General features: G+C 43.5%; 1 protein-coding gene across 5 annotated transcripts; it reads left to right on the top strand.

Moving 5' to 3' along the window:
- Positions 1 to 591: 591 nt before the first annotated feature.
- On the top strand, positions 592 to 18,663 carry CNR1 (cannabinoid receptor 1). 5 transcript variants are annotated; one of them, XM_063150638.1, is made up of 4 exons: positions 593 to 770; positions 7,994 to 8,086; positions 8,532 to 8,588; positions 13,506 to 18,663. In XM_063150638.1, the coding sequence occupies exon 4, from the start codon at positions 13,567 to 13,569 to the stop codon at positions 14,986 to 14,988; it is 1,422 nt and encodes a 473-aa protein (XP_063006708.1). In that variant the 5' UTR covers positions 593 to 770; positions 7,994 to 8,086; positions 8,532 to 8,588; positions 13,506 to 13,566; the 3' UTR covers positions 14,989 to 18,663. The 5 variants fall into 5 exon arrangements, with proteins under 5 accessions (XP_063006710.1, XP_063006708.1, XP_063006707.1 ...); XM_063150635.1 differs by lacking the exon at positions 593 to 770 and adding an exon at positions 1,202 to 1,702; XM_063150640.1 differs by lacking the exon at positions 8,532 to 8,588 and having other exon boundaries at positions 592 to 770.
- Positions 18,664 to 20,293: the final 1,630 nt, after the last annotated feature.

Here is a 20,293-nt window from a genome sequence, read left to right as displayed (position 1 = left end):
CGCCGTCCGCCCCCCCGGGCCGGAGGAGGCGCTGCCTTCCACATTGGCTGGGGGCGGGCGCGCCGCCTCCCCGGGCCCGCTCCCCGCGCCCGGCCGGGGGGCAGGCGGCGCAGCGCCGGCAGGACGGGGCTCACGGCCGGGCAGCGCCCACGGCCGGCGGGGCGCGGGGTGGGGCACGGCCCGGAACGGGGCCGCTCTCCGCCGCCCGCCCCCGCGGTGCTCCCCGGTGTTCCCATGTCCCTCCCCCGGGGCGAACTTTGGCCAGCGCCGCCTGTCCGCCCCGGTGCTGCCAGGGCCGGGACAAAAGGCACACACTGACACGTGATGGGCGCCGGGCTTCATAAATGGGACCGGAGCGGGGCGGAAGGCGGGGGGGACGCAGCGGCGGCGTGTGCCGGAGCCACGCCGGGCGCCCGGCGGCTCCCGCGCTGCCTCCCCGCGCCGAGGCGGCGGCGGGCGGAGGCGGCGGAGGAGGGGGCGGGCGGGCGGCACATGGAGCGGCGGCGGCGGCAGGGCGGCGGAGCCCGGCGTGCCGCCTGAGCCGGGCGGGCGAGGGCGGCGGTGGTCGGAGAGGAGGCGCCGAGGGGAGGGAAGCGAAGAAGGGGAGGCAGCCGGGGGGAGAAGTCTCCCACCTCCTCCTTCCCCTCACCGGCACCGCCTCCTCGGCGCTCCCCAGTGCCGGGGTGCCCGGGTGGGGCGGCGCTCCTGCTCCCTGCCGGGGGTCGGCGCGGCCGGAGCGGGCGGGGAACGAGGCCGGTGCCGTGCGGAGGGTAAGGACGGCGCGGGCGGCGGGGGGGCAGGGGAGGGCGGCGGGTGCCCCCCGGTCGGGGGCCGGGGACCCTTCGTCCTCAAAGTTTGTTGGCGGCGTGGGTGGGAGGGGGTTTTTCGGGGAATGACACCGCCTGCCCCGACGGGCGGAGGGGAGACGGCTGCCTGCGGAGCATCCCTCCCTGCGATCCGCCGCTGCGTCCCGCGGCGAGCGAGACCCACGCTGCGGCGGGGCCGGGGACCGCGCGGGTCTCGCCTGTGCCCCGGGCACGGCCCCGCGCCGCCGCCTCGGGCGAGCTGGAGTAGCCCGGGGGCGCCCGGGACCAGCCGGCGGTCCCGGGAGCGCAGCGTGGCTCCGCGAGCCCGGCCGGAGGAGCGGGACCCGGCGGCCGAGGGCAGCCCGGCAGCGGGCGGGGTGCGGGCGGCTGGTGGCGTTATGGTTAACACGCGTCTATTCTTCTGTGCGCGGAGCCGGTAGCCTCCCGGGCTCCCACAGGACCTTATCTGACACCGGAGGTTTTTCCTCTCGTCCTGACCCACTGGTGATTTACAGCGGGTAGCATTCAGCCCGGCTTTCCTGTGCACTTTTCCTCTCAAAACTCCGTCTGTGAGGCTGTGACCGAAATAAAATGCGGTTCGCAATTTTGCGCGCAGTGATGTTCCGTTAAAAAATGTCATTTAGTCGTTCAGCACCCTCAGAATATCAGTTGGGTTTGTTGGTTGGTTGCTTGGTTTGTTTTTGTCTGAAATTTGGAAGTCTGGGGGGGAAGGAGCTGAAAAAGAGTGAGCCTTTTAAACTTCACGCAGCGTTTGTCATGTGAAATCTTCATCTGTTGAGAAATAATTTTAAGTAACCAGATGGGCTTATTTCAAATGGGCATCTTTTTGTCTCAAAGACGTCTGCAAATCTCCATTGAGAATACTCCTGGATGAGGTATGTACCGAGCCTTTGGTAGGAGAGAGCTCATTACTGTGATTGCAGTTTGATTAAGTAAAATGGTGTCAGAAGATGAAGTCCACAGTTTTCCTTCTTTCTCTAAAATTGTTATCACTGTTATTTTCTCTATGGCAGCAAATTATAACATTAAGAGTTTCGGCACATGTCTTTTTTTTTTTTCTTTCAGAAGATAAAGGCTCATATATAACATACAGCCAGATAACAAAATTCCCCCCTGAGTCTCTACTAGGGTTTAAAAAAAAAAAAACAAACAAAAACAGTGTAGCTTTTTTAACCTGCTAAAGGTGTAGTAATTTTTTTTCCTTTTTTCTTAGATGCATCATGTTGTTTTCATTGTTATTGTTCACCCTTTCTTAAAGGAATATGGCATTCTCTGCTGGGGGTGGCATTGCTGTTAAGGCGAAGAATCAGAGCACTACTAAATATGATGTTTAATAACAAAATGTACAGCATTGCTAAAATTACTTGGCTGTGCTTAATTATTTTTGTGTTACACCTCATATCAACCACCAGCATGTGTTTTTCCTTCTCAAGAAGAGAAAAACACCCTGTGACTATAGTGACTATGCAGGCAGAGTTTATTAAATCAGTCATAAAAGAAATGAACGTAACATCTTTAAACAGTTCAGAAGATGAATGTGTAATTCCTGATTTGCTTGAGGTTAAAATTAGTTTTGTGGCAACGAGTAACAGCTTTGCTTTATTATCTGTTGGTCGTTGGAATAAGAGGCAGAACCATTTGAATAAAACCATTTTAAAGCAGAATTCATAAAAACAATAATTGTTTGACTGAGCCAGCAGGCACCTATTGCCAGAAAGGAAAAAAAAAAAGTTGGCTAGGTAAAGAAATTGACTTATTTGCTGAGAATTTAGCTCGTTGACCAGTCTGTGATACCTAAACACACAGGAATGGAATCAAAATACCTATAAAACTCAAGGTGAAGGTGGAAGCAGGTTACAGTATTGCGAGGATGAGCCGGTGGATGCCTTTGATCCTGGCTGTTGTTCTTTGATGAATGATGTGAGCTCAGTTGCATAAAGGACCCCGTTAAAGGCTTTCATGCTCTGTTGAAGGACTGACAGGTCCTAAGCAGTGCAAACCTCTCTTTAACTTCCCCTATTACAAGTTTTTGATTGGGCAGCAGAAGTTTAGAAAGAAATAACTTTTTTTTCTTTCTTTTTGAAGCCATTTTTGACTTTCAGCCTTTAATGTGGCTGTCTCTAAATGCTTGCATCCCACTGGGAATTTTGGTGCTGAAAATGCTACACACTAGAGAGGGAGAGCTGACATGGTTTTCTTCTTTATTGAGTTGAGGTGAGGTAGGTGAGGAGACTAAGAATCAAAACTCATGTATTAATTTAGTATTGCCCAAGATTTTTATGAATACATTGCCATTCTTAATGTTGCAGGTCTCATGCACTGTCTTCTGCTCTCTTAGTTTCTCTAATTCTGCATGGTTTAAAGAGAAATTACTGTAACTTCTCAAATGCAAACTTTGTGACCTATCTAGCAACCTACCTAGGCATCTGCAGAATCCATTTTTCTCAATGGCGATTGTTATTAATTTCTTTCCAGATGTCTATTTTGTCTTTATTTGACAGTCCTCATGAAACAGTAAATTATGTTTTTGCTGCAATTTCTGAAATAGTTTAGGCTATGTAACATAATGAATGTTCTACAAAACCACTCATTGACCATTTAGGTGAGAATGTGGAGATTTTTCTCTTCTCTAGCATCAAATTCGCAGTCTGGTGATGGTTTAAAATTCATACTGTGGGCGACCCTAACACTGGGATTTGGCCAAGTTCAAAGCAGCTATGCAGATGGACACACAAGACAGAAGGCAGAGGGAAATAGACCCTTTTAATCATAACAAGGCTGCTCTTGTTTTCTTATCTGCAGTGGAAATGCATGCAAGTCCCTTGTACCTAAAAGCAAGCTTGCAAATGTGCCAGAATAGACAGCAAGAGCATTTGTTACTAATGCAAAGTTAAAAATGTGACAACCTGTCTTCTCAGTGCTGCTCTGTATGTCTCCATTTCTAGACTGACACTGTACTGCTGCCAAAAGTGCACATCCCATCACTGTTGGTGGGATAAGGATTCCCCCCCAAACTCACACCCTTTGAAAGTGTGTGGCTTTGTTAATGACTGCTGAAACCAGCTATGACCTGTCCTTTTGAAATGCCTGTAAGGACTTATAAATCAATTTCTTGTTAGAAAGAACTTTTTCTTTCCCCCTTTTTCCCGAAGGTACCATTGTTGCCCGTGAAAAATGATTGGGTTTGCAACATAAGGTCGGAGCACATTTTATTCTGCCATTTGTGCCTCATGCAGGGGCATTATGGTGGTGCACACCCCAAGCTTGATTCTGCTTCTCTTCAGTAGGAACATCCTTTCTTGGTGAAACTGACCACATCCAAATTACAGACAAAATAGGTATTTCATTACAGTGTATGACAATGTGATGTTCACTTCTTATACCTTGGCTGGCCTGTTGGTGAAAGTGGATGTTCTCTACAATTCAGATGTTGCATTGTTTGTGTAGATTGAGGCTAGATGGCATCAAATAGTGCCTCATCCTTTGTTAACCTCTTTTATGGCAATTATGTATTCTTAAGAAAGATGTGTTTACTCACTACAAAGTACTGAGTAGAAGCAGGTCTGTACTGTCAATTCCCTTTCAGCCCTCGCTGGAGTAGTTTCCATCTTTCTGCATTTTAATAAACATTTCAAAGTTTATGTTTAGGATCTTGAGGGGCTCCCACCTTCCTGTTCTCCTGAGGATGTGAAACATGCTCTCAGAAATCGCTGCTCTTAGTCAGTTGTGCCTCTGTTTTAAGGAATGCAGCTCTCAAGTCCAGACTATGTACATGCCTGGGATGTTAGGTGACATATGTACACATACATGCAAAATAACTTTTGCAGGATCTCAGTGATAGATATATTATATTTAGATTCTTGCTTTTAGCCAAAAAGGCTGTGTATAAGGGGATTCAGAAGGATGTTCAGCAATCATCTTGCCCATATTTTTAGTACCTACACTTGTCTGCGTGTACTCTAGCACTTGAAATTTAGGTTTATGCATGACATACTGCAGGGTTTGTGAGACTTCAGTTCTTCCTCTAGGCATGTGATTTTTTTGTTTATGTCTATTTGTAAGTTTATGCATAGAAGTATACCTATATATATATAAAGTCATAACTCATCCCTCAGTATATTTTAGCTATTTTTCCAAGTCTGATGTAATATTGGTTGGAGTCTCTCCACAATTTGTTGTTCTGCTACTTGGATATCAAATTCTACTGTAATTCTTTTTTACTTCTCCTCTTCCCTCCCTCTCTCCTTTTTTTAAAAAAAGAAAAGCATCTGCATATTTCAAAGACATACACCATTGCCAAGCAATCTGGCGTAGTGGCTTAATATGCTGGCAAATAATTTCACAAGTTATTTGTCTGTGTGAAGGAAGTATATTTGAATATCATTATATTGTGAATGTAACTATGAAGACAGTTATCTGAGCTTGTTTAAATCTTAGGAAAGGCCAGACATCTCCAGAAATGAAAAAATCGTTTTAATTTTTTAATTGGGAGTGTGTATTTTTGTCCTTTGCTAATGCTGGTGGCACGGGACTGGCAGTTGCCAAAAGCCTTTTTGTCCTAGCTTCTGAGCATTGCCAGTACTTGATGGCCTAAAAAAAGTCTGCAGGAGGGGCAGACTCTTGAAGACTGAGTTAGAAGGGATGTTGCTTTGCAATGTGTTGCTGGCCTTCTGTGCACTAACATTTGTCATTGACTCTGAACCTCTTTTTCTTTTTTTTTGGCGTGTTTTTCCATCATATGGGTCACTCAGTGGCTCCATTTGAGCACTCTCTTCCTTTCCACCTTTGAAGTCCATATCCTGTATGTCATTTTCCTTAAGCAGTTTGATTTTTGTTAATGTCCCTGGCCAAATTTGCTCAGCTAACCTCTCCTGAGTGTCCCCAGCCTGGTGCCAACTGTCAGCGTGTACAATGCTGTCCTTTTCTCTGACCTTACCAAGGATGGCTTCTCAGAGCCCTTTGCATCTTTCTTCATCATTTGAATACAGATCAGAAATGGACTTTCAAAAGAGCAAGTCATTGCCTGCAGAGTGAGCAGTGGATCTGTTCTTTCTTTATGGTGAGATCTGAAAAATCCCACTAGCTTTATCTTTCAGCTTATGGAGGTGTGTCTGAAGTTCACACAGATCAGAAGAGGAGGGAGGTTTTCTCTCGTGAATTTTCTTCTTCACCTGATCTGCTTTCCTCCAGCCCATCACAAAGGCAATTCTTCCCTTTCTCTAAAATCTGCTTTCCTCCAGCCCATCACAAAGGCAATTCTTCCCTTTCTCTAAAATCTGTATCGCTGCCTCACTGAGGCACTTCCACTTGGGTCTTCCTTTCTTACCTTTCTCCACTTTGCTCCTGTCTTGCCTAGAGATGTCTTGTTCCCAGTATAAGGACAGTAGTTATCTTTCCTCTTTCCTAGCAATCCTTACCACACCAATAACTTAACCCACATTACCATTGCTCTTGGCATCTCCTTGCTATCTCATGATTTCTTTAATTAAAACTTGTTACAGCCAGTTTGTTGAGGGGGGATGAGAAGGCAGACATATACTCTATGCAGTTTATGAGAATTCTCCCTGGAGCCTGATGTTTTTGCTATTTTTCTGTCTCTAAACCTTACTCTTTTAATAAAGTTCTTTAATATCTTCTGCTGCAACAAATTTGTGACCTTCTGTGTTCTGTTCTGGTCATTGGATGGAAGCTATTTTCTAGGAGTGGTTCTCTCCCTCTCTCTCTCTTTTCTTCCTAATAAATGTGGTTTTCCTCCAGTTTGATCCTCTAGACATTACATTCTTCTGGAGACCTTTAGCATTTAGCATCCAATGGAGCCTGGTCTTTTATGTCCTGCTCTGTTGTTTCAAATTACTTCTCTCCCTTAAACTACACGTGTACTAAGCTGCCATTTCTTCTAGGTACTTCCAGGAGATTGAGTGTTAACCCCTTATCTCTTTTGCACCTGGCTGGGCTGCTCTGTCTCCATTTAACATTTATGTCAATTCTGCTCAGCAATAAGTGCCTGCACCATTTGACATTAGAGAATGGATAGAGAAAAGGCTGGAAATGAGAGGATTTCTGTCGGAATTTTAAAATCCGAGATGAACTCTTTTGTGATAAACTTTGAGAGTTCAAAATTAACCAGTTTCCATTCCAGTTCTCTTCCATTTTCTTTAAGTACCACGGTATTGTATCAAACTTTTCATATTATCTGTCCCTTCTTCTTCATTGGAAAAGAAGAATAGAAAGTCCTTTATTGGGAAACCAGTCCTTAAACTCTGATTTTAAGCAAGTAACAAGGTCATGATTGCTTCACTGTTTCCTTTCATCTGAGTCTTTCATACTTCAGCAAGATTCCTCATCCTCTTTCAAAATTCTATCTTTAGATGAAATTAAGACAATATGAAGTAAACTGTGAAAGGTCTTTAAATCTACAATTTTACAATAGCCACCTCTGCCTTCCACCCCTTCTCCCAAAAGCTGGGCAGAGCAGGTAGCTCTAGTTTCCTGTTAATATTACCCTGATGGTCCCCTTGGCTGGTTTCTGACTTCAATACTTCATCTTGTCTATAACTTGGTGGGAAATGTGTTGTATAAGGGGTTGTGTTTTACAAGCTGAGGAGTTTTGGGTGACCTCAGGAGTTCTAGAGATTTTTCACAGACAGACAGGGGAGCTGCCCCCACACTTCCTCCTCTGCATCTCTGTGGGATGCAGGAGGTGCATCCTTGGTTTGCTTAATTCAGAGGAAGGGCTTCAAGCTAAGCTTCTGGTCAGGCATGCACCCTGCCTCTTGGAATATCACTTGGTGTCTTTATTTCTGGATGTTTAGCTCTCAATCCAACATGGAACAACTCGAGCAGTTCAGAGATGGGCAGCAGGATGTAGAGGTTGCCAGCATGCTCACCTGGCTCACAGAGAGCAAAGTTTTGGTCCTTCCCCCATACCAGAAGGAGCAGGACTTCAGCCTTGCTTTTTGAACCTCTGATATTAGACACATGTATATGCTCTGGCTGTTTGGGATGTAAGGTGCAGCCTCCTTTTCTCTGTACCTGCAAATCACCTGTGCTGAAACTGGTACACACATCTTGCCAACTTTGGACGGAGGAAATAATACTATTCCTTTAAAAGTATTGTCCATCACTGATTAACACCCTGTTTTCCCCCTTGTTTTGTTTTTGTTCAGGTTGTCAGCTGCTGGATGCTGGGGGGTGTCACATAGGAGCTATTTGCCCACAAATTGGAACAGTCCAGCCCTTATCCTGCTAGTGTGCAAACGGTATGTTAATTAGCACAAATAACCATGTACATGTGCCTTCTTGCTAATTAAGTTTCAGCTTGCCAAAGATATGATCATGTTACATAAGAACAAAATTGGGTTCATTACTTGCATGCCCTAGTTTACCCCATAGCTGATAGTGGCTTGCTGTATCTAGAAGATAACATCCCTAATTTGCTCCTCTCCTAGTGTCTGTGCTCCTTCCCAATCCCTCACACAGAGAAAATTCTGACTGAAATGAATGCAAGTTTTCCTGAATTAGGAGTGACAGCATATTTGCCATTTTTAGCTAGGAGTAGCACAGTTTTGGAGATGGAGTAGTAAACCAGTAAATAGGATAGGGGTAGCATTGCCTTCGCATTCTTCTCAGCATGTGTTTTTTCCGTACTTGGTGTTACTGAGTCTGAGAGTGCCATTTCTCAGTCTGCACATTTCTTTCTCTAAGGCTTGGAAACCTTGTTCTGTCCTCGGAGCTGTATTGTCCATCACCATATGGGATAAGGTAATTATTAGCCATATAAATTTTCATTTTATAGGACAGTTCTAATTCTAGAGGCCAACAGTTACCATGGTAGATCTCATTTCTCTCGCAGTTTTACAGCTGACTGCATATGAGTGTAAATTATTGCTGTTTCTCCTGTGGTAGTACTTTGTGGACCCAGTTTGGGAGAAGTCCCACTTATTGGGTGCTCTGCAAACTTATCAGAAGATAATGCTCTTCTCTGAATGTCTTAGAACCTTATAAGGTATAAACAAGGAATGTGCATTTGTATATTTTTATGCATTCAGAAATTGATCGAATTCTTCCTACTTGTCCTTTAGCCTGTTCTTAATTAAGTATGATTATAATAGAATAAATGTATAGACATGGAGATCAAAATATTTTCTAAAATGGAAGCCAAAAAGCTTTGATTGTGGATTCCCCTTTCTTGTTTTGATTCCTTTTCTTGCAATGTCAACATTTTTGCAGCTATCAGTATCATCATTGTATTGCTCATAATTACTTCTGAGGAAGAGAATAAATACTCACTCCTTCTATTCAGGCTATTAAAATTGCTTTATCAATCATCCTGTTTTGAAAATTATAACAAATTCAGCTCTTTTTGTAGACAATGATAAAAACTTTCCAGCTCTCCTGAACAGCAGGAGAAGATAGGTAATAGCATTTTAATGAAGTCATGTTCTTGTTCCCCAAGTGAACTGGTCTTGTGAACCAACAAGAAGTCCAAAGGAGGTATAATTCCCCCTGTTGTCCTTGATGATGAGTTACCAGCCTCTTATGTACTATATATTTTTTATTTCACCTGAAGTGTATTTACATTCTGATATCCAAGCACCTTTTAGCGCTATATGTAACCACACAACGGAGGGCACTAGTAAGGCTTGCCCCTTCAACTCTTCACTAATTCTTTCGCTTTGAAGGCAGAGCCTTACAACTTTGTGTCTCCAACCTTCGGGTGATGTTTAACGCCTCGTGTGTTTGATCCCCGGTAGAGCAGGCAGGGAAAAGGGGCCGAAGGAAGTCGGGCGCTGCCGCTGCAGACGGCTCGGCCGGGAGTTTGTCAAAGCCACTCCACCTAGTGGCGGTCACTCGGCACAGCTGGGCTGGCAGCGCCCATCGACAGCTGCCGGGTGATGGGAGAACGGACTCAAATGGTGCTCAGCTACGATTGTTCTGCTCTGGTCTTCAAGATAAAAGATCCTTGAAGTTTTTCTCTGTTGTTTAATTCTTAGCTGCAATCATAATTCAGTACTTGCTGTGAATTGCATGCGGTTGTGGAAGTACGCGAAACATTTTGAGTGCCAGTGTTGGTGCAGCCTCTCCTTCATATTTAATCAATGTTTCAGTCCTTTTAAAAGCTCTTTTAAAATGAGCGAGGTAGTTGAGCTCATTTATGAAAGGAATGAAGCTGAGCGCTTTGAAAACGCAAAGTTGGAAGAGTGGATTCTGGCAGGGCAGGAGAGTTCTTGGCAGGACGGGGAGGCTCTCCCTTACTGCCAGTCTGCCCATAGGGGAGCTTTCTGCAGCACACAGCTGTCACTCCAGCCCCAGGGAGAGAGGATGAACCTGTGTGGAGGACACAAGCCAGAGGGGCTCCTGCAATATTTCCTGTGGAGATGGTCATGGCTCTTGGGCAGAACGGGTTTGGGTTGCGTTGAAGCCAGCTGCAAAGAGCAGTGTGGCTGCATGGCGTGGGGTGTCTGCTTTCAGGGGTGCTGCCTGCTCACCACTCCAGGTTTGGACAGAAATGCTCAGAGCCAAAATGTGTGTGACACTGGCATTGCTTCTGTCACTGTCTTTTCTTTCTATGTCAAATGGTGCAGCACCTGTGTCCTGATATCTGCAGTGCCAGAGATCCAGTCTTGTTTTCGCCAGACAGCAATGGAAAACATCACTGATCTCTTCAGTGCATTTTAGTAGTGAGCTTATACTGGGATAAACTAGTATCTAAATTAAAATAAATGAATTTCCTGTAAAGTGTAATTCCAGATCAGGCAAATGGTTGTTTTACTGCAACTTTAATAAAAATCAACTGCAGCTTGAATAGGTGCATGCACACATACTGCTAGAAATTTCCAATTAGGATATTCCCAGCAGCAAACAAAACCAAAATTAATGTTAGCAGCATCCCCCAAAGCCTAAACTACACTACTAATGAACTCCCAAGTACTCTGAAAGAAAGCTCTCTTTGCAGAGACAATAAGGTGAAAATTACTGTAGTAATCTCGATGTAAAAATACAGAGGAAAAAAAAATCATTGACATTCAAAGTAAGACTTGCCTCTCCTGATCCCATTAACCATGTTGTTAGCATAGCATATGCATGCATAGTGATATTGTCACATAACTCACTGCCACCTTCAAAAGAGCACACAAGAATCCGTGTTCTTTCATTTGTATTTCAAATAAAGGTACGGGTTGCATGGCGCCTAATTCTGAGAAAGTCTGTACTTGACATGACTCCAGCAGGGATCAGCTACCTCATAACAATTTGTTTGTCTGTCTAGCAGAAGTGCTCAGTTGAATACAATTTATGAAGCTTTCCTCAGACATAATCTTCTCAACATGGGGCTGTGGCTTTACTCATTAAAATGGTTCCCTTCTGTCAAAAGCTTGAATAGTAGAGGATACCACAGCAATCTTTACATATTTATAGAACTACTTTTTTATTTAATATTTTTGGGTAGTTTTCAAATTAATAACATATTCTTCACTTCTGGTTGTAAAAGGGTGTTACAGTGCCAAGCTTAAAGTTGCCAGGCTTCACCCAAAGCAGATTTATCAGTGGAGTCATCTGTGCAGCGTGTAACATCTGCAAATTCTCTAGGAACAGCTATAAAACAGAAAAGTACCTTCCATATTAGATGATTGCTGTTCATTTTTAATGTATGCTTCAGTGACATTTCCCTCCTTCACTGCTCACGCCCTCAAAATTAAATTCCTTAATACTGTCTGTCTGTCTAATAATTGTTATTTGCTGAGCAAACTGTGTCTGCAAAAGCTGACTCAGCCAGTATATTTTGTGTGTTGTGTCTTTCCCAGTAAGGGTTGTTTGTACTCATACTTTCTTGTAGCATTAGAGTTGCAGTGTCTTCTGAAGGTCTAAGTTCATATATTCCCTTTAATACTCAATGTCTAGGCCTGCTTAATAAAAGGCAAAACTTGAAAGAGCTATGGAAAAAGTCTTGGGTGTTCATATGCTATAAGGGCAGTATAAATATATCATCAGCCAAGTGATCTCTGCTTCTTTGGAAATGCTCATGATTTCACATATTTTTGAGTACTGCTATTGTTGTAGAGAGGCATTCTTCTTTCCTGTAGTTTTCACGGGAAAAGAGAGCAGTGGTACCTGCTGTGCATGTCTTCTCTTTAGGAGTTGAGGGGATCAGTACTCTGATTCTGCACTAAATAAACTCTTGCAGCCTTTCTGAGCATTTATTGTCAGTTGAGTAAAGTGAACAGGTTAGATCAGTACAAGCCTATGTACTGGCATCTAGGATTTCTTGAGTGCAACAATTTCCTCCACACTAAATGCAAGAAGAAGCTTGTTTTGCTCCTGTTGCTGATTAATCATCGAGATGTCCCATAGCAGATGTAGAATATTTGTAGCACACAGAAAGAGTGATTCTGGCTCTTATTTGTATTCAGATCACTCTCATCCATTGAGGTGGTGGAAGGGGGCCCTAAAGCAGATGTTCAATCCATATTCAAGGCATTTTCTATCAGCAAAGTAATATAAAGGAGTACAGCATAACAAGAGCTGTAAGATTTGTGTTGTATGTCGATGCATGCTCAGGTGCTGATGGGGTCCTCTCCCAAGGGAACTCCGACCAGGAGTTGTTCCCCACAACTAGTCACCATCCATGAGCAAAGGCTGTACTTGACAGATCTGAGACCACTGGCTACTTGGGTACCTTCTGCTGGGTCCCCCCAGTTTTGGAGGGGACAGGATGTTTTTGAGGGTGTCCCCAGGGGTACAAATCACATTACAATGCTTCTCACAGAAGCAGTAGCTCCTGGTTCCTTTTGCCTGGAATTTTGGCCACGGCTTAAACTTGGTGCCATGTTTATCTAGGCAAACTTGAACCATCCTGACTGAGGCTTCTGGTGTGTACAGAGCAGATCACTGATTCTCTCAGTGACATAGCATGGCTGTCACCTTTCCTGAAACTGTGGACAGAGCTGGGTAACAGCTGGGTAACCCACCTCCCTCATATTGCACAAACATCCCAGTACCTTAGTTTGCTTACCAGAAGGAAGGAATACAGTAATCTTTGTATATGAGTGTAATGAAACTATATATTTATTGATCAAATACCTTGCTAATAAGTTTGCAGTAGCAAATTCAGGATGTTAATAGACCTCAGATTGCCATTGCAGGATAATAAGAATATAGAGGCATACTGGGCGAACTGTGAAATCTCGAGTGCGTGGCTCTGTCCCTGTCGCCTCTCTGTTGTCAATTTTTCAAAACCCTCTGTGCCTTTTGAAAGAAAAACAAAGAAGGTAGTGACTCAGTTTAGTGCTGCTCCTGCAGTGGCTCTTGGTATTATCTAAATGAAGCAAGCCCAAGGAATATTGGTCTGCAAGGTGCTTTGCAATCAGGAGCTGAGAAAAATATCTTTCTGGTGGAGCAGCTCACAAGGTTTTGATGAGAAATGAAAATTTCTTTCCTGTGAAACACTCAATTCCCTATGCCTCTGTTTTTCATGTTGCTTCTTAGTGTAATTCAGTTTTAGTAAAATCTAGGTGATTTCTCTCTAAGTGCTTAACCCACCCTGATTTCCCACAATGTCAAAGTTAGATCTGCACTGAATACCAGAGAAGGGTTGATTTTGTTTGACACAGTTCAGCTAAGTTGTCCGTGGAGTTTGTCTCCCTGTTTATGTTAATGAAGTCTGATCTTTTCCCCATATAGGACTTCCTCCGATGCATTTTTCCATCCCCCAAGTATCTCTGAAACCAACAAGACTGGGGTTATGAAGTCAATTCTAGATGGCCTCGCAGATACAACCTTCCGAACAATCACAACAGATCTCCTTTACGTGGGCTCCAACGATATCCAGTACGAAGACATGAAAGGTGACATGGCATCCAAGATGGGGTACTACCCCCAAAAGTTCCCCCTTTCTTCCTTCAGGGGTGATCCTTTCCAAGAAAAAATGACTGGAGGAGATGATTCCCTGTTGAGCATTATTCCCTCAGAGCAGGTCAACATCACAGAGTTTTACAACAAGTCCCTGTCCACTTTTAAGGATAATGAGGAGAATATACAGTGCGGGGAGAACTTTATGGATATGGAGTGTTTTATGATCCTGAACCCCAGCCAGCAGCTGGCCATCGCCGTGCTGTCGCTCACCCTGGGCACCTTCACAGTCCTAGAGAACCTCCTCGTCCTGTGCGTCATCCTCCACTCCCGAAGCCTCCGGTGCAGACCCTCCTACCATTTCATCGGCAGCCTGGCTGTGGCCGACCTCCTGGGCAGCGTGATTTTTGTCTACAGTTTTGTGGATTTCCATGTTTTCCACCGGAAGGATAGCCCCAACGTCTTCTTGTTCAAACTGGGTGGAGTTACAGCCTCCTTCACCGCCTCCGTAGGTAGCCTTTTCCTCACGGCAATAGACCGGTACATCTCTATACACAGGCCGCTAGCTTATAAAAGGATTGTTACCCGACCAAAGGCTGTCGTAGCATTTTGTGTGATGTGGACCATCGCTATTGTAATAGCCGTTCTTCCTCTGCTCGGCTGGAACTGCAAAAAGCTCAACTCTGTTTGTTCGGACATATTCCCTCTCATCGATGAGACGTACCTGATGTTCTGGATCGGGGTCACCAGCGTCCTCTTGTTGTTCATTGTCTATGCCTACATGTACATTCTGTGGAAGGCTCACAGCCACGCTGTTCGCATGCTGCAGCGAGGCACTCAGAAAAGCATAATCATCCAGTCCACGGAGGATGGTAAGGTTCAGATCACTAGGCCTGATCAAACTCGTATGGACATCAGGTTAGCCAAAACATTGGTCCTTATCCTAGTTGTTTTAATCATATGCTGGGGCCCTCTCCTCGCCATCATGGTGTACGATGTCTTTGGGAAAATGAACAAGCTCATCAAGACTATCTTTGCCTTCTGTAGCATGCTCTGTTTGCTGAATTCAACAGTGAATCCCATCATCTACGCTCTCAGGAGCAAGGACTTGCGACACGCCTTCCGCAGCATGTTCCCCACCTGCGAGGGGACGGCGCAGCCCCTGGATAACAGCATGGAGTCTGACTGCCAGCACAAACACGCCAACAACGCGGGGAACGTGCACAGGGCTGCCGAGAGCTGCATTAAGAGCACAGTTAAGATTGCCAAAGTTACCATGTCTGTCTCCACAGACACAACTGCTGAAGCGTTGTAAGCCAGAGACTTCTTAGCGTTGTGAAAAAAAGGAGTTTAAGTTTAAAAAAAAAAAATTTAAAAAAATCAACAACAAAGAAAACCAAACCCATGGCTTAACGTGTTTGTACACTCCTGTAATATTTTTTGGTTTGTCATTGTAAACTGAGCGATGATTGTGTTAAGAGCATTACCATCAGCCAGTTCATCAGGTTTTACAATTAGGGATTCTAGCTAAATTTTCACAAGTTTTTCTCAAAAGGTGTTTACTGAATAATAATGTTTCCTGAAAGAGGACAGAGAAAATACCAGATTAGCAATCATTCCTTTGGGGGTGTGAAGAAGAATTGTGAAACCTAATTGAAAAATAACGTCCTAAACCAATACCATCAAATAAGAAAAACAAGCCTTGTAATCATGCTGTTCATTTCAATGTGAAATGTATTTCATGTCTCTAAGTAATAGGAGTTTCTGAATTTTTCCAAAAGCAGCAGTGCTGAGTTTAGAGGTTTTGTAAAACGTGTCGTGTCCCGTGAATTGTGTGCTGTTTTATTATGTGTTATTGATATTTGTCTGATTAAACAAAGTGATAAGGTAGAATTCCGTGGAAATAACGTGAAACGTGATATGTAAACCCCATTGAAAACACTTATTGTATTTGAAGAATTCCTATGAGACATTTTGGAAATTTTACACTTTTAGTGATCTTCTGTGGACTTAGAGGAGAGGCTTTGTGTTCTTCTACTAAAATTATTTCCCACTACCCTTTACTTTCATATGCATATGAGACTAACAGCAACAGAGGAATAGAGGAGGAATGTGAGAAAGGATTGCACTGGTTCAGACTTTTAAATAACACTGCGTTTATACAGAAGGATTATTTTTGGTTGCACAGACTACTGCCCTGCTCTTGGGTGTTGCCTGAACACGAGTACTGAAAAGCAAAGGTTCTGGGTATTTGGCTCCTTTAATGGGCATCTGGTTTTAAGCCATGTGCTGGTGTTGGACCACTGAAGACAGCGTGTGTCAGACTCAATGTGTGATGTTATCACTGTGCAGTCAATGTGTTCTTGAGGTGTGTCACATTCCTGTATCCCAGGTCTAAGCAGATTCAGAGCCTGAGATGCCAAACTCTCGTCTTCACTAAAAGAGGAGGAAATATTGTCAGACTTAGACATTTTCTTATTGTGTGAGTGTGTATATAAATAAATATCTCTCTGTGTGTACGTGTGTGTGCGTGTGTGTGTGTTTAAGTATTCTAACCAGTGTGAATCATGGTAGCATAGCTATGATAGGACACTATGACCAAATGTAACTGTATTTCTTGTTGCACGCTTTGCACACGAATTCTGTTTCTAAAATTGAGTTCTTCCAATTGATTACTGGTGAAAGTACCGTATTAAGAACATCTTGATCCACGCCAAAGCGTGTATCCATGTGCTAGAGGAAGCAACCTTTCAGTTGCACTTGAGAATAAAGGGAAACGAGAGGTAGAGAGCATGGAATGAGCCTGCTTTGACAAATGCTGCAGCTGATGGTGTTCCTGAAGACTGAGAAAGCCAGGAGTAAATTGTAGTTTGTTTTAAAGTTGTGAGTTCATTCAAATCTCATAGCTTGCATTGAGGTGTGTCTCTCTGAAACCACTGACAAGGTTTGACACTACCAGGAAGAAGTTACTGAAGGAAAATAGTGACTCTGTTCCGTGATGGGGCAGTTTCTGCAGCTGGGACTGTCACAAGGAACATGCTACCAGATAGCCTTTGCAGCGTGGATATTCTGTGGTTCTGTTCTGAGTCATAAGGTCTGGGATCCTCTACACTGCTGCCATGGTTTTTCAGACTGTTTCTTCATCCTGCTGTCTGATTTCTACCAAAATAGCTGAAAATGCAGCTTAGTCCTTTAGCTGCCTGGCACTTGCTGCAGCAGGGGTGACTTCCTCTGTGGCACAGGGCAAGTGGAGTCAAGTCCAGACTGCCCTGCCACCCATCCTTGTGCTTAAGTAGGGAGAGAGAGGGGGCAACAGCCCCGGGTCTCTGGCTCCCTTAGTGCAGGCCAGAGCATGTGGCTGAACAAACACCCAGCTCCTTTCAGCCACTGGCTCTGTGGGGGTGCACGTAGCTCCAAGTTTAGGCTTGGTGAGGGATGGCATCTCTTAAAGATAAGATTGGACCAGGTGAGGTGCTGAGCACCAGCTGGAAGAGACAGGGGTACTTTCCTCCTCCACCCACCTCCCCTGCAGCTTGCCTGTGTGATGGGACAGGGCACTAGTGTGCTCTCAAGGGGCCCACTGCAGTCAGCCAAAACCAGTGGATTGCAGAGGATTCCCTGAGGATATCAAGTCCTTCTGAAGATCTTTCTTATGTCTAGGTCTAGTCCATCCTAAAGCAGTCCTCTTGGAGGAGTGGGGGAAAGCCCGTTTGAAATGTTAAGGGTATTTTAAGAGCCATTTTTGAAACTGTCTTCTTGTGAATTAAATGCAAACTTTGTGGAATTTTGTTGTGCATTCAAGTTCTAAATTTTACGATAAATCATGGGACAATGGGGCTGTCTTGGCACTTAACTTGGTGCTTACTGATATAATAAGAAATAGCATCCTGTGAAATGTTATCGTCTGTCATCAGTATCTTCATTTGCATAATGAGTTTTTCTAAAGCTCTGGGAAGTGCATCGGTTCACTTAGAACCATTTATTAAAGAGTTGGCAACAATTTCCTTACATGTTGCACACTAAGTAGAACTATTCTTTCATTAGAAAAATCTGCTGCCGTTCTGAGATAAGCTGTACTTATACTTCAGCTTTAGGTATTCCTAATTTGCAGTTGGCTACCTTCACTTAGTGATAGCACAGCCAAATGATACCGTGTTCCACAGCCACCCACACCATCGTAATCATCATCATCATCCACCCACCACCTCTAGCTGCAGTTACGTGTGTGTGTACCAACTCCAAGTGTCACGTATCTACCGAGAAGACCATCTATGTCACACATGTGCAGAGTTAGATTCTCGACAGTCTAATTGTATATTTGTATGATACAATCTCCTCAGTGCTGTGCAATCACTATCCACATCTTGCACTGGCCTTTCGATGAAAATTTTGGTGTGTCTGTTGTGAGGTTGACAGCGCGTTCTACCTGCTGTTATTGGGCTGAATGTATGTAAATAAGTAATTAAAAAAAAAAAAAAAGTCATCTGTACAAGCAGTGGCCTAAAAAGTCTGTAATTGTGGACTAGGAAAATTGTTGAAGTTGCTGTGACATCTCAAATACTACCTTTGAATAAACTGTTTACAGGGTCTCTTGGGATGCTGTTTCACAGTGAAAGGAGAATTTTTCCTTGTGATAATATGAGGTAAAGAAATCAGATTACCTGAGATTTTTATTTCCAGTGTTTCGAAGTGGAGAACATAACTCTTTATTGTCTGTAAATCTAACATTATTACTTCCTCTTAGAAGAATATTGTATCATTAGATGTTTGTTTGAGCTGGTAACATTCTTGCAAATGTTGCAATATTTTTCATTAGCAACCTGTATAATAGTTTGTACACAAGTACTGTTCAGATTGTCATGAAAAGTAGCTTTGACCATTTACTTACCAGTAGCAGAATAGTATTTCTGTAAGATTTCCAGTGTATTCCTACCATATCATATTTTATTTCTATAATGTAATTAAACTGTTATTTATTCATGGAGAAAAAGTATTCCTCTGCTTTTTTGTTTTCCAAATTTTGAGATAACTGAGGAAGCCACATGATGATGCTGCCTCATCCCACGATGGTGCTCTACGTTTTGTTTATAAGTTTGTCTGTCAGATTCTGAAACAACTGCTTAAACAACTTGACAACAGGTTGTCAAGCTTTGTGGGTTTTAATTTTACGTTGATGTGTTTGAAGGAGGAGGTAGATCATATATTTTATATTTGTGTATCCAGTACTATGGAGACAAGAGAAATGACAGTTCAAACTTCATCTCCTGTTCCATTATGTAGGCAATTTCCCCTTTCCTCAGTATTAGCCAAAATGCAATAAATTCCTTTTGCCTTCCTCAGATTAATGTTAGCTCAAAGATGTCACATTTAGACAAACCCCTGTACTTCTGAAAAACAAAACACAAAAGAACAGAAGAAAGGAATACAAATTAAAACAGTGCTGCCAGCAGCAGTGGTGACCTAAATGAGTTATTGGGGGTTGCAAATATAATCAAAGATTGGAGATAAACAAAGAGTTATTCTAGTTTTGGCCGCTGCCAGTGGGGACAGAGTTGATGGGTGCAGGGAGTGGATGATGAAGTGGCCCAGGAGGGATTCATTGAAGCTGTGCAGGCTCAGCCGTGCCCCTGCCTCTGAATCACATTAGAGTGCTCCCACTGCTGCTCATCCACACATGAAAGGAAGGGTTGAAAAAGCCCACTAAATGCTGTAGAAAGGTCCCTGCCTATTTCAGAGGATCAGTTTTCCATATGACTTAATCTCAGATTCACGTTACTTGGGCAATTTTCCTTCTTCACATCTGTGGTTTGAAATCATCCTTAGGGGATAAAGTGAGCATGTCACAGAATCAGGAATCATTTAGGTTGGAAAAGACCTCTAGGATCATCAAGCCCAAACATGAACTGCACACTGCCAAGGCTTGGGATCATGGTTGTGTCACAATAATTTTATTTTTAAAAATTGGGTCAGTGGTGAATTGAGAAAGTCTTGGCAAAGCAAAAGCAACTAGAAATAAAAGATTAGCTCTTGATTTGATCTTTAACAGCATACTACATTTAAATTAAATCTGAATACTTCTAAAAGCTGTCACTTTGAAAGCAGCCAGGAGACAATTCCCTCTGTATTTCCATGGTCATTGGAAAACAAGGCTTATGCTGCCACAAACCAACAGCTCCTCTTGACAGTAACATCTGGCTGTATTTACAAGTCTCTTCTGAACAACACAAGAGGAAATAATGACAACTTTGCAAGCAACTGCTTTCCCACATTATACCAGCTCAGAAAGCATGCGGGCAAATGTGCTGTCATCGTTTCAGCCCTTCACATCTCTTATTGTTTCTGCTTTTCTGACAGCTGTTTTAAGAAGTCACAATGTCATCATGCACACGCATCAATAAAACATCTTCAGCTTGTTGGGTTTATTGGGTTGGGTTTTTTAAATGTTTTGTCTTCAATGAAAGTACAGCTTTGGCTTGTTGGAAAATTAGGGAACAGTTTATAATAGAAGAGAAAAAATAATTTTTCCTGTGTTTAAGAAAGCACAGAGTAGGGAGTGTATCTGACAGTTTATAATATGTGTCTCCCTCCATTCTGTTTTTGTCCATTGGTGTTTTGAGGTA

The sequence above is a fragment of the Melospiza melodia genome, chromosome 3 (assembly GCF_035770615.1).
Source record: "Melospiza melodia melodia isolate bMelMel2 chromosome 3, bMelMel2.pri, whole genome shotgun sequence".
NCBI lineage: Eukaryota > Metazoa > Chordata > Aves > Passeriformes > Passerellidae > Melospiza > Melospiza melodia.
The sequence above is the reverse complement of the archived record's forward strand: the minus strand, read 5'-3'. Positions and strand labels throughout refer to the sequence as shown.